This window comes from Camelus ferus, chromosome 5 (genome assembly GCF_009834535.1).
Source record: "Camelus ferus isolate YT-003-E chromosome 5, BCGSAC_Cfer_1.0, whole genome shotgun sequence".
NCBI lineage: Eukaryota > Metazoa > Chordata > Mammalia > Artiodactyla > Camelidae > Camelus > Camelus ferus.
The window spans coordinates 54,451,812-54,466,829 of NC_045700.1; the positions used below are offsets into that span (position 1 = coordinate 54,451,812).

Below are 15,018 nucleotides of genomic sequence, written 5' to 3' on the forward strand. Positions count from 1 at the left end.
GCGGCGTTGGGAAAAGCGGAGCTGATCCCCTCTGCCCGCTGGCGTGTGCCTGCTCCCGTTACCTGCGGGGCAGTGTACACATGAGGCTGTGTTTGTTACCTGAACACTAAGGGAAGAGCCGTTCGGCCCTTCACTGTGCTGGCTGGATTTGCTTGTGTTTGTTCCTAGTCACTGCTCATGTAATGCACTCCCTTAACCAGGAAATTAAAGCATTCTCTCGGAATAATCTCAGGAAGCAATGCACCCGGGTGACAACGCTAACTGGAAAGAAAATTATAGAAACGTGGAAAGATGCCAGAATTCATGTTGTGGAAGAAGTAGAGCCGAGCAATGGGGGAGGTTGTGGTTACGTGCAGGACCTTAGCTTGGACCTGCAAATTGGCATTATTAAGCCATGGTTGCTCCTGGGTGAGTATACTGATTTGCCACTAAGTCAGTGAATTCTTTTAACCATATTACTTTATCGCTTTTCTCCCTAATAACTATGTACATAAGAAGCATAGATTCTCGTTGCACATAGCACCTGGTATGTGAATTTTAGAAAAGTTTTCTTCCTGTTTTTCTAGATTCTTTGGAAGATAACACATTGCTGTTGTATTTTCTTGGATTATAAAATTATACAGCCTTAAACGATTATCAGATTAATAACACTATAAGTGACAAGTTATAGAAAAGTTAATACTTGAAAAGACAAGTGTTTGTTTGCCTGCTCTGCTGTTACCAACCATATGAAGTGCATGCCTCCTGTGGGCACATCTGTTCATGTTGTCTGTTTTTAGAGTGTTAAGGAGAAGGTGAGTTGTTATTTTATAGCTATGAGTCTGATGGTTTATGAATTCTTGTATTGTGGAAAATACTGATTCCCTACATGAAGCATAAGCCACAAATAGCAAATGAAGCAGTTATAAAAGTGCAAGCCTGTTTTTTTGGCAAGAATATGATATGGTATTCTTTAAAAAATAATCAACAATGTTTTCAAGTAGGTTTCAATTTTTTTTAAATTTATGAATACAGAAGTTAAGACTTATAAAGATGATGATTTGTCAATATTTATGCAGCCAAGCCACTCTTGAGTGAAAAGAACAGTGAACTGGGAGTCAGAAATAGCCATAGTACACTTAAGGTACTATGTGAAGTGCACACAGCATCTCATTCCTTTTCAAAACTCTGTGAAGTAGGGATCATCGGCTCCATTTTACACATGGGAACTGGATTTAAGATTGGTTAAGTAACTTGCACAAGGTAACGCACCTAGTAATAACAGAGCTAGGCATCAAGCTCAGGTCTGATACACTCCTGCTCTCCGTTGTCCATAGACTGTCTCCGTGTCCAGGCTTTCAGATGGGCTAGTGTTAAGTCATTTATTCTCTCTGGTCCTCCAAAAAACCATCTGTAAAGCTGAAGTAACAGTATCTGATGATCTTATAGGGTTGTCCTGAGGTTGTTGCCAAAGTTTTTTGAAACAAATCAATTGCAGTACACACGAGTTATTGTATTATGTATTATATAAATTGTTACATAATCTGTCGTTAAATTCACTGACTAAATAGTCTCCAGTTAATTTCTGCAGCCCAGTGACAAATTAAGTGGGTCCTTTAGCTAGTCTAGAAGGTTCACTTAGGATTTGCACGCCAGTTCTAGGAAAGGAAATCTGTCCCTGCACATTTTTCGGTTATTTGGCTATAGTAATAATGGTTTGAAATAATTACGGTAGAATTTTAAAATATCATTCACCCTTTCAGAGTCTTCATGAGCTTTGCTTGTTATTTTTTTTTTTATCTCAACTTATTCAAAGTGAGCTGATCCAGGTAGTGTTCTCAAATGGGCATTGGAATCCTTCCAGGATCTTGGGAAAGTGCTGGGAGGGACTTCTGAAACTAGTGTCCTGTCCCGTCCCCCCCCCCCCCCCCCCCCCCCCCCGCTCTGGACCAGGAAATGCGATATTCATCCGGTACAACCTCCTTTCTTCTGAGAGGTAGAGGAACCTTTTTCTGCCCAGTTACAAGTGCCTTATTCTGAGGGACCTATGGAGGGTTACATCTAAAATTCTTCCACTGAATGATGCAGGGGTTGTTTCTAAGTTGCTTCAAAGAGCTTCCTTCATCTCTTCAAAGCAACAAAGCCCACCTAGCACTATACAAAACTAACATTTGTTTTTGATGGGGAATAAAGAAAAAGGAAAGCTGTAAAAATATAATGTCTTTTTAAGTTAGCTCATAAATTCACCTAAGCTTCTGCATTTCAAAAATCTTACATAGGCCTTTGAACTACCTAACAGATTGACGAAAGATCTTAATCAGTGAGTCTTTTTGTCCCAGGTTTTTCAAGTTATATTTTTACAACAATAAATCACTAGGACTTTTCTTCAATTTGATTTGTGAAAGTGGAAAATTCCATTACCTCTTAAGTAGCAAAAAGGTGCACTTAAAACTTGTTACATCCATTCTGTTAAGGCCCAACTGGTGACATTTTGAGACCTTGTCTTCAATTCTAGGTGAAAATCTTGGGATCCTTTATAAGGCTAAAGAGGATATCTGGTATCTAGGAAGCCTAATATCTTTAGGAGGCAGATAATACATTACATTTGTATAGCTCTTTATTTTGTAAAATTCTTTCACAAATATTATTTTACCTTACCTGTACAGTAATTTAGGCCCCTGGTTCTCTTCATTTATGAATTTTCACTCCTATAAATTTTCTCAAATGAAACATTTCTCTTTGGAATATTATTTATGTCCATTGTCAGTAATGTAATAATATCTTTTTTGGTTTGTTTCAGTAAATATCTTGGGTTGTTTTGTGATGATGAAAATAGAGATTTGTAAGTTAATGCATGCTACATCAGAATTATGCAATGTTTGGTATTTTTATGAGAAAATCTCTTAAAAAATAGACATAGGATTCTGGAGATCTTCTGTAGCCTGTTTTTTTTATGATGCATATATTATGATTGCAAAACACTGAACTTACTGGAAGTTCCAACTCCAATAGCATGTAATATACTTTCTAAATCAGTTACTTTATCTGTAATAGTTCCATAATAATCCTTGGCTAAGGTAATGACTATTAGTGGTTTGTAAGTATCAATGTGAAATATAACTGAATTATAATAATAATTATTATTACTTCTATTATTATTATTATACTTCTTTGTTTAGTTGTGGTCCTATTCATCAAATTTTTTTTTGTTATTTAAAAAATTATCATACAGTTAAAATTGATTTGCTATTTAGTTCTATGAAGTTTAACACAGTTATAGATTCATGTTGCCACTGTTAAATTCGTAACATTCTTAATTGACATTTGTTTTAAAATCTTATTTAAGATCGTTTATAAAAGGATAAGATTCTACTGTTTCAAAACAAAGGTTTAAATAACACATTGTTTTAATGATTTACAGCGTTTTTTTAATGAAAAGTATTTTTCTAATAGAAGTTTAACACAAGACTGCAACACAAGGCAACTATTTAAAATTGGAGAAAAGCTAATTTTTTTTTATTGAAGTACAGTTGATTACAATGTGTCAACTTCTGGTGTACAGTACAGTGTCCCGCTCATGCTTATACATACATGTATTTGGAAAAGCTAATGTCTATATCTAGAATTTAGAGAGAATTAACATGAACTGAATACTACCAAATGTTAAATGAAACACACAAGCCAATTACCTGAAGTCCATTTGTGCTGACAAATTATTCCTCACACTATTAAATCTCATATAATTTTCTTATTCTTTAAAAAGGTAGAACATGCAAGTTGCTTTTTTGTCTCAAGAATACTAAATTTGTATCAGTATATTCATATTCTGGAAGTTACTTTCAAATTATAACAGCCAACTCTGGAATATAAGTGACCTGTTCTGTTTGGTGTGTGTGTATTTAATAGAAATGATGGAGACATCTAGCTTTGATAAATATAATAATGACAGTTTAGGGTTAAAAAAAGAAGTTCATTCGTACATGTTTCATTCTTCTGCTGTTTTAAGAAGTAGACAGAGTAGGATTATTATTTAAAAGATAATATGCATATTAAACCACCAAATTTCATTTAACTTATTTGAACCATTTTTCGCTCCTGGAGATGAATAGGACTTCCTACGGAAACTGAGAAATTATTTTGATTATGAAGTATTTCAAATGTATAAAAATTACAGACTACACTATAACAGACAATTACATATCCACCATCCAGCTTTAAAAAATGTTAATATTTTGATAGGCTAACTTTTAAGTAGAATAAAGTCAAATGTAGACTCAGTAAGAGCCTGTAAGCTTCGTATTATCAAAAGAATGTAAGCCAACCAGCATACTTGCTGGCCTTCCAGCTACCTAAAATCACAGTATAGAAGCTGGCAAATTTCCCAGATAGGTAAGGTAAGAAAAATATTGTTTATGGAAATGGAATCTAATTCAGGAAAGTAAAATACTTGAAGTCTTTAAATAATAACTGCACTATTTTTCCAGCTGTGTAACTCACTTTATTTTAACTAGCTATTCTCCTCTATCAACTTGCTTATTAACTAGAGTCAAGTTACTTACCAAGTGTGGGAGATCTGGAAAGCCAACTTTGACAGGAAGAAACTGTGAAAGGGCTCAGCCCTAGTGGTGGTACAAGAATGTGGGTGGAATTCTGTAAACCAGTAGTGTTTGTTCTAAGCTACTGGGTGTGTTACCAGGCCAGCTGGCACTAAATCATTTTTTGGGTGTCTTTTTTAAGTTACAAAAGAAATAGATACTTGTTGTCAAAAGTACAAATGAGCATAAAGAAAAAAAACTACGCATAATCCTACTGTTAACATTTTGTCCTATAACTTTCTATCCATTTTAAAACATATACATATTTTTTTGTTTTTACAAAAATGGTTGATATTTTGTAACCTGCTTTTATCACCTAATATATTGAGAATTTATTTCCATGCCATAAATATCCTACATTTCTCATGACTATGGGCTGTTTATATTTCACTACATAATTATACTATCTTTAATAAAACCCAACGTGTATTATTGGGTTTGGTTGGGTTGTTTTGTTTTGTTTTGTTTTGTTTGTATTACAAATGATATGGTGATGAACATCCTGATAGTTAATCCTTGCAATATCCAGGACTTTTAGGAAAAAATCCTAGTAGTGGGATTTCAGAATACAGGAGTGTATACAAGATGAATATTTTTTGATGAATATTCCTGAATTATCTTCCAGAAGGTTGGACTGAGGTCCTCCCAAGTTGTATTTCTTAAGAGAAATACCTCACAGAATTGTTGCAAAAGTTGGATAAAAAGTGAGGATGACTTTTTATGTTCAAGGTGATATGTTTTATTTATTATAGGATCACAAGATGTTGCTCATGATCTGGAGACACTGAAAAAGCACAAGGTAAAAAGAAATGCTTCACGTCTGACACCATATATAGGAAGTATTTTAATTGTTAAACTTGTTTAGGAAAAACTGTATTGGTGCATTTCAGAGTTTAATCGGTAAGATTTGGCTATTACTTTAATAAAGGTGCAAAAATTATCACACGTAATTCAAATATGTGAATCTGTAGTCCACCTTTCCAGTTTTATATTCTCTCAGTCTCCCTTCATGTATCCTCATGAACCTGACTTTGCAGCCACATCTTCCTGCCTCTGCTTATGTAGTTCCTCTATGTGGGATAGACTTTCTCTTCTTCTCTTCTTGTCCAATATCTACCCATGCCTTGAGTCTCAACTCGTGTACCACTTTTCCCCCAATGTCATCTCTTCCCACCTTCCCCCATATAACTAATGTGATTTATTACTTATTTCAATATATATTGAAAAAAAATGTTTAGATATCTTCTGTTTTGTCAAGCACTATTTCAGCGTCATGGAATTGCTATGGTTCAAGGAGTACAAGGATTCTTGTTCACATGAAGCTTATGATCTGAAGGGCAGAGAGAGGAAGACAAATAAGCAGCTACAGTACAGTGTATCGTGTGCTTTGATGGGGACATGCAGGGTGCTCTCGGAGAACACAGGGGATGATGCCCTTAACCTGTGTTTGTTTGGGTTGGGTTGGGGATAGTAAGGTCTTCTTGGAGGAAGTGATACTGAAGTTTTGTTTTGAAGAGGGTGAGGAGGGAGCAGACGGAAGAGTGTTCAGATAGAAGAAATGGTGTGGAAGGCCCAGAGGCAAGAGAAAGGCTGATGCGTTCAGGGACAGAAAAGAAGTTTAGTTACCCTGGAATAGAGAGTATAAGAAAGAAGCATACCAGGAGATGAGGTGGGAGATGTAAGCATGGATCAGATCACAAAAGTCCATGTAAGCCAGAGTAAATTGTTTAAATTGATATAAAAGACAGTGGAAAGCCATTGAAAGGCTTTATCAAGGAAAGTAACAGGATCAAATTTGTCTTTTAGAAAGATAGCTCATTAGAGGCAGTGTGGGAAACAGGTTGGAGGGCTGCTCAAGCTAGAGATGGGGAGACTAGCTATGAAGCTGGGGGGGCCATCTAAAAATAGATGATGGTGGCTGAGATCAGGATTCAGTCAGGGTAGAGAGAGGTGGATGGATTTCAGGGATTTTTAAGAGGGTAGAATTCTCACAATTTACTGATTGATTACCTTTGGGACAGGGTCGGGGGAGGACAAAATTAAGGAAGGAGGAGGAGTCAAAGCTGATATGCAGCTTTCTTGGGTTACTTAGTAGGGTTGGTGTCATTCTATGAGATATGGAGCAAAGTAGGGGGAGCAGATTTTGCAGGAAAAATAGTGAGCTCAATTTTGAATATTTTAAATTTCAGATGATGTGGATAATCTTGGTAAAGTTATTCACTAGACAGTGTGGGTATATGGGGTCTGAGGTTTAGGAGAGAGGTAAAACTATAGATTCAGGAATCTTTAGCTTATAAGTAGTGATTCAAATTTTTGGAATAGATGAAATCACCTGGGGAAAGGCAAGCAGAGAAGGCCCACAGCAGAACCCAGAGTGATACCAACCTATAGGGAACAGTCAAAGGAAGAAGAATCTGCAGTAGGAAAGAAGGTACTATAAGGGATTGTAGGAAAGTGAAGAAAAAAAAATAAGATTGTGGCATACGGAAGCCAAAGTAGAGTGTTTTGTGGAGGAAAGAGCAGTGTCAGATGCCAGCAAAAGTGTGAGTACAATTGGGGCCAAATTACATCAATTGGACTTTACAACAAAGTTGTTAGTGACTTTAGTGGGAACAATTTCATTTAAATTGGAGGCCCAAGCTAGCTTTCAAAAGATTGAGAAGTGGAGGAAATGATGGCAGCAAAGAAGGGGGGAAGAGGTGATGGGATCAAACCAGAAAGATGGGAGAGTTTTGAGCATGAATAAAGCTGATGGTAGAGGAAGGAATTGAAAGTATAGGGAAGCAAGAATTGTGGCTTGAGGGCGATGCCAAGAACATAGGAAGCAGTGTGACCCCAAACACAGGTATTGGACTGGACCTTATAAAGGATGTGGGAGCACATCATCTTCTGTGTGGCAGAAGGCAGAAGGAAAGGGTGAATGCAGGTGTGGGCCAAGTTATTAAGTTTGATGGTCAGATTTGATGGTAAGGGTTCCTATGTGATAACTTCTCTTTTTACTGTAAAGTAGTACTTGAGGTGATCTGCTGGGAGTCAGGAAGAGATGGTAAGGTTGAAAGGTATTAGGAGAGTAGAGAAAGTTTGAAAGAGCTGATACAGGGTATGAGAGAGAGCCTACTAGGAAAATGCAGTTGCTAAGCATTGCTGTTTCAGGAGAGGTTGGCTGTCATGAATTAATCATAGCTTGAACTGCAATTTGTGTGACTTTTTTCTGGCAATGCTTAGTGGTCTGGGTATAGAGGGAACTTTTACCAGACAAGTGCTGAGGAGGTGGACTCTGGACTGTAAGCTGAATAGCAAAGGAAGTGAAGGCAAAAGAGGCTGATAGATGAGAAGAAAATAGATCAAGGAGTTGATGGTTCTTGTGAGATGGAGGGGGAGTAACTGAGTGAAAGCTGGAAGATAAGAATGGGATGCCTTAATTAGTGGTATCCCAGCTGGAGCAGTTCTGGACATTGGTCTTGAAGCAATGTGATGGAAGGGGAGTGGCGATGAAGGTCATTGGTGATGAGGTAATCAGGGACCTGTTAAACCTAAGTGAAAATTGACGTCACTCATGATTGGTAGTGTTTGAGATAGGACTCAGAAAACGGGATGAGATGCCCAAGGAACACAGGGTAGAAGATGGAATAATCAGCTGTATGAACCTCAGGGAGCAAGAATTTTTACTGGAGAGTGGAAAAGAAGTGATTTCAAACAGGAAGTAGCCAAAAGAATGCAACCATGCTGCTCACCCACGACATAAATGGGCTGCTAGGCCCCTTTCTAGGTGCAGGAGACATAGACATAAACAAGCAGTAAGGTCCTTGCTCTTAAAATATACTTTTAGTTGAGAGTAAGTTCTCTGAAAGAATTGAAACAAGGCAATGAGAGGAGTGGCAGTCGGGGGTATTACATTTCAACTGAGACCTTATGCGAGTCAGCCTTGCTTAAATTAGGGAAAGAGCACTTCAGGCTGAGAGAATAACAAACGTGAAGGCTCTGGGGGAGGGTGGGAAAAGTTCAGTAATTTGTTCCTTCCATCTGGTCCCATAACACTTTGTTCTTCTTCTATAGCTCTTAACGCTCTACTTTTTAAAATTGAAAAAAATTTTTAAAAATTGAAGTATAGTCAGTTTACAATGTTGTGTCAATTTCTGGTGTACAGCATAATGTTTCAATCATACATATACATACATCTATTCCTTTTCATATTCTTTTTCATAATAGGTTACTGTAAGATATTGAATATAGTTCCCCATGCTATACATTAAAAACTTGTTATCTATTTTATATGTAGTAGTTAGTATCTGCAAATCTTGAGCTCCCAATTTATCCCTTCCCACCCCCTGTTCCCCCAGTAACCACAAGTTTGTTTTCTATGTGAGTCTGTTTCTGTTTTGTAAATAAGTTCATTTATGTCTTTTTTTTTTTTTAGATTCCACATATAAGTGATATCATACGGTATTTTTCTTTCTATTTCTGGCTTACTTCAACTTCACTTAGAATGACAATCTCCAGGTCCATCCATATTGCTGCAAATGGCATTATTTAATTCTTTTTTATGGCTGAGTAGTATTCTGTTGTAGAAATATACCACAACTTCTTTATCTAGTCATCTGTTCATGGGCATTTAGGTTGTTTCCATGTCTTCACTATTTTATATAGTGCTGCTATGAATACTGGGGTGCATGTATCTTTTTGAATTAGAGTTCCCTCTGGATATATGCCTAGGAGTGGGATTGCTGGATCATATGGTAAGTCTGTATTTAGTTTTTTAAGGAATCTCCATACTGTTTTCCATAAGGGCTGCACCAAACTGCATTCCCACCAGCAGTGTAGGAGGGTTCCCTTTTCTCCACTCTCTCCAGCATTTGTCATTTGTGGACTTTTGAATGATGGCCATTCTGACTGGTGTGAGGTGATACCTCATTATAGTTTTGATTTGCATTTCTCTGATAATTAGTGATACTGAGCATTTTTTCATGTGCCTGTTGGCCATTTGTATGTCTTCATTGGAGAATTGCTTGTTTAGGTCTTCTGCTGATTTTTGGATTGAGTTGTTTGTTTTTTTGTTATTAAGTTGTATGAGCTGTTCATTTACTCTGGAGATTAAGCCCTTGTCAGTCACATCATTTGCAAACACCTCTACTTTGTGTCATTACTGTTAGTGAACATGTTTTCCCCTCCTCTGTTATTTAGCAAACTTCTAGGGAATTAGAGATCTTGTCTGACTTATCTTTGCTGCCCACAGCTCTAAGGAAAAAATTTAATTGAATTGAGGCTGAGAATTTTATGTGATCAACGCTTGCAATTAATTTCTCCAAGGAAATAACTACTAACCAATTTGTTAACTAATTTGATATGTTTACTTGTCAGTGCACTTATTTGTGTTTAAACCAGACTCTCCTTGTTTTGTTGTAATAATAACTGCGTGACAATAAGAGATAATGGCCTGTATTTAATAAGGATATGAGAATGACTGTATTTCCTAATAGGAACCCTCTTAGATCAATATTTTAACATAAGTAGAACAAGTTTTAGAGTCTTGCTTATGTGAATAAATTAATATTTCTCAGAGTAAAAATGAAAATTAGAAAAACTGATAAGTGTTTTCATTGGCAAGTGTTTCATTATCTAGTCTTTCTTATGCTGCACTAGTTCAAATTCACTTTCATCCTGATGATGTGAACCAAGCTGCTGTTTAAAAGATTGTTCTGTCTCTGTACATATGACCCTGTTAGATGCTTGGAAGAAGGAAAAGCAAGCTGAGCAGCTGAATTTCTAGGAAAATTTAAGGATGCTGCAAAACCAAATTATTGATTTAAATGCATGGTGCATTCGAAAGAGGTATCTTAGGATTTAAGTTAAGTGCAATAACTAATAGAAATTCTCTTGTGGAGGATCATTTCAGAAATGCCTATAGGAATTTCATTTTAATGTTTAGATACGGTAATAGTAGATGCTTTATTAATGAGTGCCTGGTGTGCGCCAGATAAAGCACAATGGAGGATAGAAAACCAAGTGTAACATTAAGTGTTCCAAGTTATTTACTGTTGTATTGTTTATAATAGCAAATTATTGGTAACAACCCACATTTCCATCAGTAGGGAATTGGTTAAATGAACGATAGTACACACACATGACAGAATACTATATAGCTTTTAAAAAGAACTCAAAAAGGGGTCTCTAAATACTGATATGAAAAGATCTCCAGGACATTTTTAAATGGGAGAAAAGAACCCCGAGGTGCTACCTTTGTGAAAGAAAGGGAGTAAATAAAATATTTGCATAAAGAGACTCTAAAAGAATATACAAGAAAATAGCAAAGGTGGTTACCATTAGGGTGGGAGATAATGGAGTGGAGAGGGACATAGTGAGAGCAAGACTTCTTAATGTTTCTTTTTTAATAATGTTTTGATTTTGAACCAGTTCAAAAAATAATTTTTTGATAATGCCCAAATGTGAAGGATGTAATTTTTGATCCATTTAGCCTTTGAATTCTCTTAATGGACTTTCCACATGGCTCCTTCCATTTGCTTGGTGGACTCTAAGAAAGGGGCTCGAATGCATAGATGGAGTGGGAGGTTGCTTATGTGTACCATTTAAAAGAAAATATTTTTATAACCATCCCTTCTTCCAGCCAGACTAATTCTTCAGAATTTCTGGGTTTGAGACCCTGTGGCACTGATATTTTTTAAAAGCTTGCTGGGTGGTTCTGATGTGCAGCCACACTTGAGAACATTTATACTTGCAAAGAATACAAAAGGAAAACGGGGAAATAATTATTGAAAGGGAAGTTGTAGGCTACTGATTCATTTCTCTTAATTAAGTTTTTTAGTATGGACATTCATTGATTATTCCAACAAATATTTTAAGTACTTTCTATGCTAAGGGTACCGCTCACTCACAATGTTTACTTACAATAGTGAGTAAGCCAAACATGGCCCCTACCCTCATGGAGTTTCTAGTACAGTGATGCAGACACACAATCCCTGAGTGATAAGGGCTATATGAGGGCATGTAGAGGGTGCCAGGGAAGTATATAGAAATAGCACTTCTGGTAAGGGATGAGGTAATCAGAAAGGGCTTCCTGAAGGAAGTGTTATTCAAGTGAGTCATGCTTAAATTGTTTGTTCTTGTTACAGATCTTAACATCTCAGTCTCTGTTTAATTAACCTAATTAATGAGAATTTTTAAAAAATCATCTTCTTTTTTCTCTTTAAGGTGACTCATATTCTCAATGTTGCATGTGGAGTTGAAAATGCTTTCCTTGGTGACTTTATATATAAGAGTATTTCTATATTGGATTTGCCTGAAACCAATATCCTGTCTTATTTTCCAGAATGTTTTGAATTTATTGAACAAGCAAAATTGAAGGTAAGTTTTGTTTCAATCCACAGTTCTTCAAAAGCAGAAATTTAAGTGAGTCCACTATCCAATTCTTCATGTAATGAGTATGTAGAGAACCATTATGAAATTTCCCCTTTAATAATATTTCATTAATTCCTACAACTCTTTAGTTCTCCAATTGCTTTTTTTCAATGAGATATTTACTTTTAACTTTAATTTTTCATCTTATGCCTTCCTGAGAAATGTTAGGATTTAAAATTTTCCACTTATAGAATTTTCCTCAGTATATATGTACTTAGACTTCCTTAGATGGCTTATAACCACCTGCCCTCTGACCAGTTTGCAAGGGAATCAGGTGAACTGTGGGACAGGCTGATCTAGTCCTCTTACTGTATTTATGAAGATCAATATGTATTCATCTTTGTGGCTAAGGTAGTCATTGTGAATCTATGCATTTTTAACAATAGAACTCTAGGGCATTCTGAGGAGTAAATGTATATTGCTTTACTGAGATTGCATGAAAATGTTTGTCAGAAGCTGTCCATTGGTTCTCTGACTTTAGACGACCTACAGACAATACAGTAATTCAATCTTGGTATTGTATCCAAGTCAACACTCTGACAGGCAGGGCTTCTAGGTTGGCTGTTACCAAAAATTATACCTTGAAATGACATCATTTTTAGTCAGCGTATAGGTCTTATAAAATTTACGTTGCGATAAACAGATGGAAATGCAGAAGCACTTACAGAGAAAAGTTAACTGTCTTGGAGCACCTGACAGTTAATAACAGTTAATATTAGAATTCAGCTTAATTAAATTCTAGTGATTCCCTTCTACCTTATCACCTTTCCTTTCTGCCTCCCTCTCCCTTCCTTCTCTTCATTTAGTAATATTTGTTGAGTGCCGTATGTGCCCAGCACTGTCCTAGATACCTTCCTTTAGATTACTAGGAAAATATAAAACTATTCAGTCTTATTTAATAGCAGACATTTGGATGAAAGAAAAGGCAGAGATTTTCTGATTCAAAACCTAATATTGGCTAGTCTGTCCCCTTGCGAAAAATCTTAAAGTCTCTAGATTGTCGCATTCCAGTGTGCCAGCTAATAGTGATAAGATAAAAGTGATAAAGTTTCTGTATTACCTGCTTTTCTAAGGAGATACAGGATATGCCTTAGATGGTAAAGGAAAAGTGCAGACATCATCCATATTCATATCTGTGTCAGAAGATATGTATATGTTGCAAGTAAAAAGTGGAAAGTTAATTAAAATGGTCCTTAGCTTAGGTTTCCCAAAAAACAGAACCTGAGGCAAGGATTAAGAGCTGATGCTTCATTTGAGAGGTGCAGTGAGAGTGAGAAGAAAGGGAAGTGGTCGGGAAAGGATGAGCAGCAGTGTAAGATGAAGTGCTTACCCTGCTGAGCACAGCTTCACAAGGAGCTGACAGTGAAATAGCTGGGTGCTCAGCAGGGTGGTACATCTCTGGGCAGGGAGTACAACAAAACTGCACCTCCATACAGATTTGGGAAGGGAGAGAAGAGAGAGAATTTATCTGCCTGGCTCTCTGTCAACCCCTGTTTCCCACTGGCGAAAAAGTTTCCCCACGGAGAGGTAACTAACCCTGCAATTCCAGGTGATAACTCCTTCAGCAGTCACCTTGGAGCCAAGCCCCAGGCCCTGTGATGGGACTTGCCATCCAAGTTTAGAAGCACGAAGAGAACCCAGAACTCGGGATGAGCCTGTCCAGGCAAAGACTGCTGGTGGGGGAAGAGTCAGGCATTCTTAGGCGAGCAAAACTTGGTGGGCCTCAAGGAAGCAGTCAGCCACAGAAGTAGCAGCTGAAGCGGAGCAAACTGAGGATCCGGGAGGGGATGGTATCAGGAGAATCTGCATAAGATGACTCTACTACAAGACGTATTAGAATTCCATAGTACATTCTAAATTACCAAGCCTTAGGTTTTATACTGGAATCTTAGCCTCAGCCAATATTTCCTTACCCTGAAAACTCTTTATGGTTTAGTTTAATATAGATTTAGTTTTAGCAATAGAATTCTTGAATCGTCTTCATTCATTTTTTTTCTAAAAGAGATCCCTTCATGATACTGCCTAATATATATGCAAATATTATTAGATGTCATACTCAGTGAGTTGCATATTTCAAAACTACCTTTCTAGGCCCTAGTTTGTAGTTTTCATCTTTTACATACAGCTGCCAGATGGAATGTCTTCCATTTTCCCATGTCTTTCCTCATTTCCCTCTGTACTTGCAAAACTGTGTTTGGTTTCTCCGCCTTCTTCTGTCTCTGCCTAATGCATTATTTGTCAGGTGTATGCCCAAAGGGACAGAAATATGCATGAGAGGGAAGTAGTAAGGGAACCTCCATAGCCTCGAGAGTTCTTTGAGGAATATTTACTTGGCCCCCTTTTTTTATGTACACAAGGTTTTGTTTGTTAGTATGAAAATGTATATTTGATATTCCATGTTTATTATTTATAAGATGTGATTTAAAAAACATGATGTAAGTCATTTATAACATTGTAGAAAAATTGGAAAATACAGATAAGTAAAAATTAGGATCACCCACTTCCACAGTTTAGATATAACCGTTGTTAGCATTTTAATGTGTTTTTCTATGTATCAAAAGACTCACTTTAAAAAAGACCTGAACTTAACTCAGTTAATATGTCAAAAAATATGAATTACTTATTCTGAAAAGATGTGAAGGATGCATATTGCTGCCCTCAAAGAGCTGACAGTCTAATTGAAAGACTGTTCATAACTACATGAGAACAAAGCAAGCTAGGTAAATTGGAAATACTACAACATAACTCCTATCTGCTTATAGCAAAATGGTGATTTTTTTAAGAGAATGTTTTCTCAGAAATGCAGAACAAAATTAATTTATTCACTTAGCAAACATTTCTGGAATACCTACTATGTGCCAACATTGCTCTGAGTACTCGACATACAAAGCTGGCTAAGGTACTCCTCCTGCCCTCATCTCAGAAAGAGGCAGGCTTCCTAGAACAGAAGCCAGAGTTAGCTGGACCAAGGAGAGGAGCAGAGACTTTCCAAGTAGAGGACAATAGCAAGTGCAGAAGAAACAACTGCTTT

The 15,018-nt window shown here is 36.8% G+C and overlaps 1 protein-coding gene across 2 annotated transcripts in view; it reads left to right on the forward strand.

Moving 5' to 3' along the window:
• DUSP19 (dual specificity phosphatase 19) overlaps positions 1–15,018 on the forward strand; it is a 20,225-nt gene continuing 5,207 nt past the window's right edge. For both annotated transcript variants that reach the window (XM_006189143.3, XM_032479878.1), the window contains exons 1-3: positions 1–408; positions 5,327–5,373; positions 11,781–11,933. In XM_006189143.3, the coding sequence (XP_006189205.1) occupies positions 183–408; positions 5,327–5,373; positions 11,781–11,933 (426 nt within the window). In that variant the 5' untranslated portion in view covers positions 1–182. The remainder of the gene's footprint in view (positions 409–5,326; positions 5,374–11,780; positions 11,934–15,018) is intronic.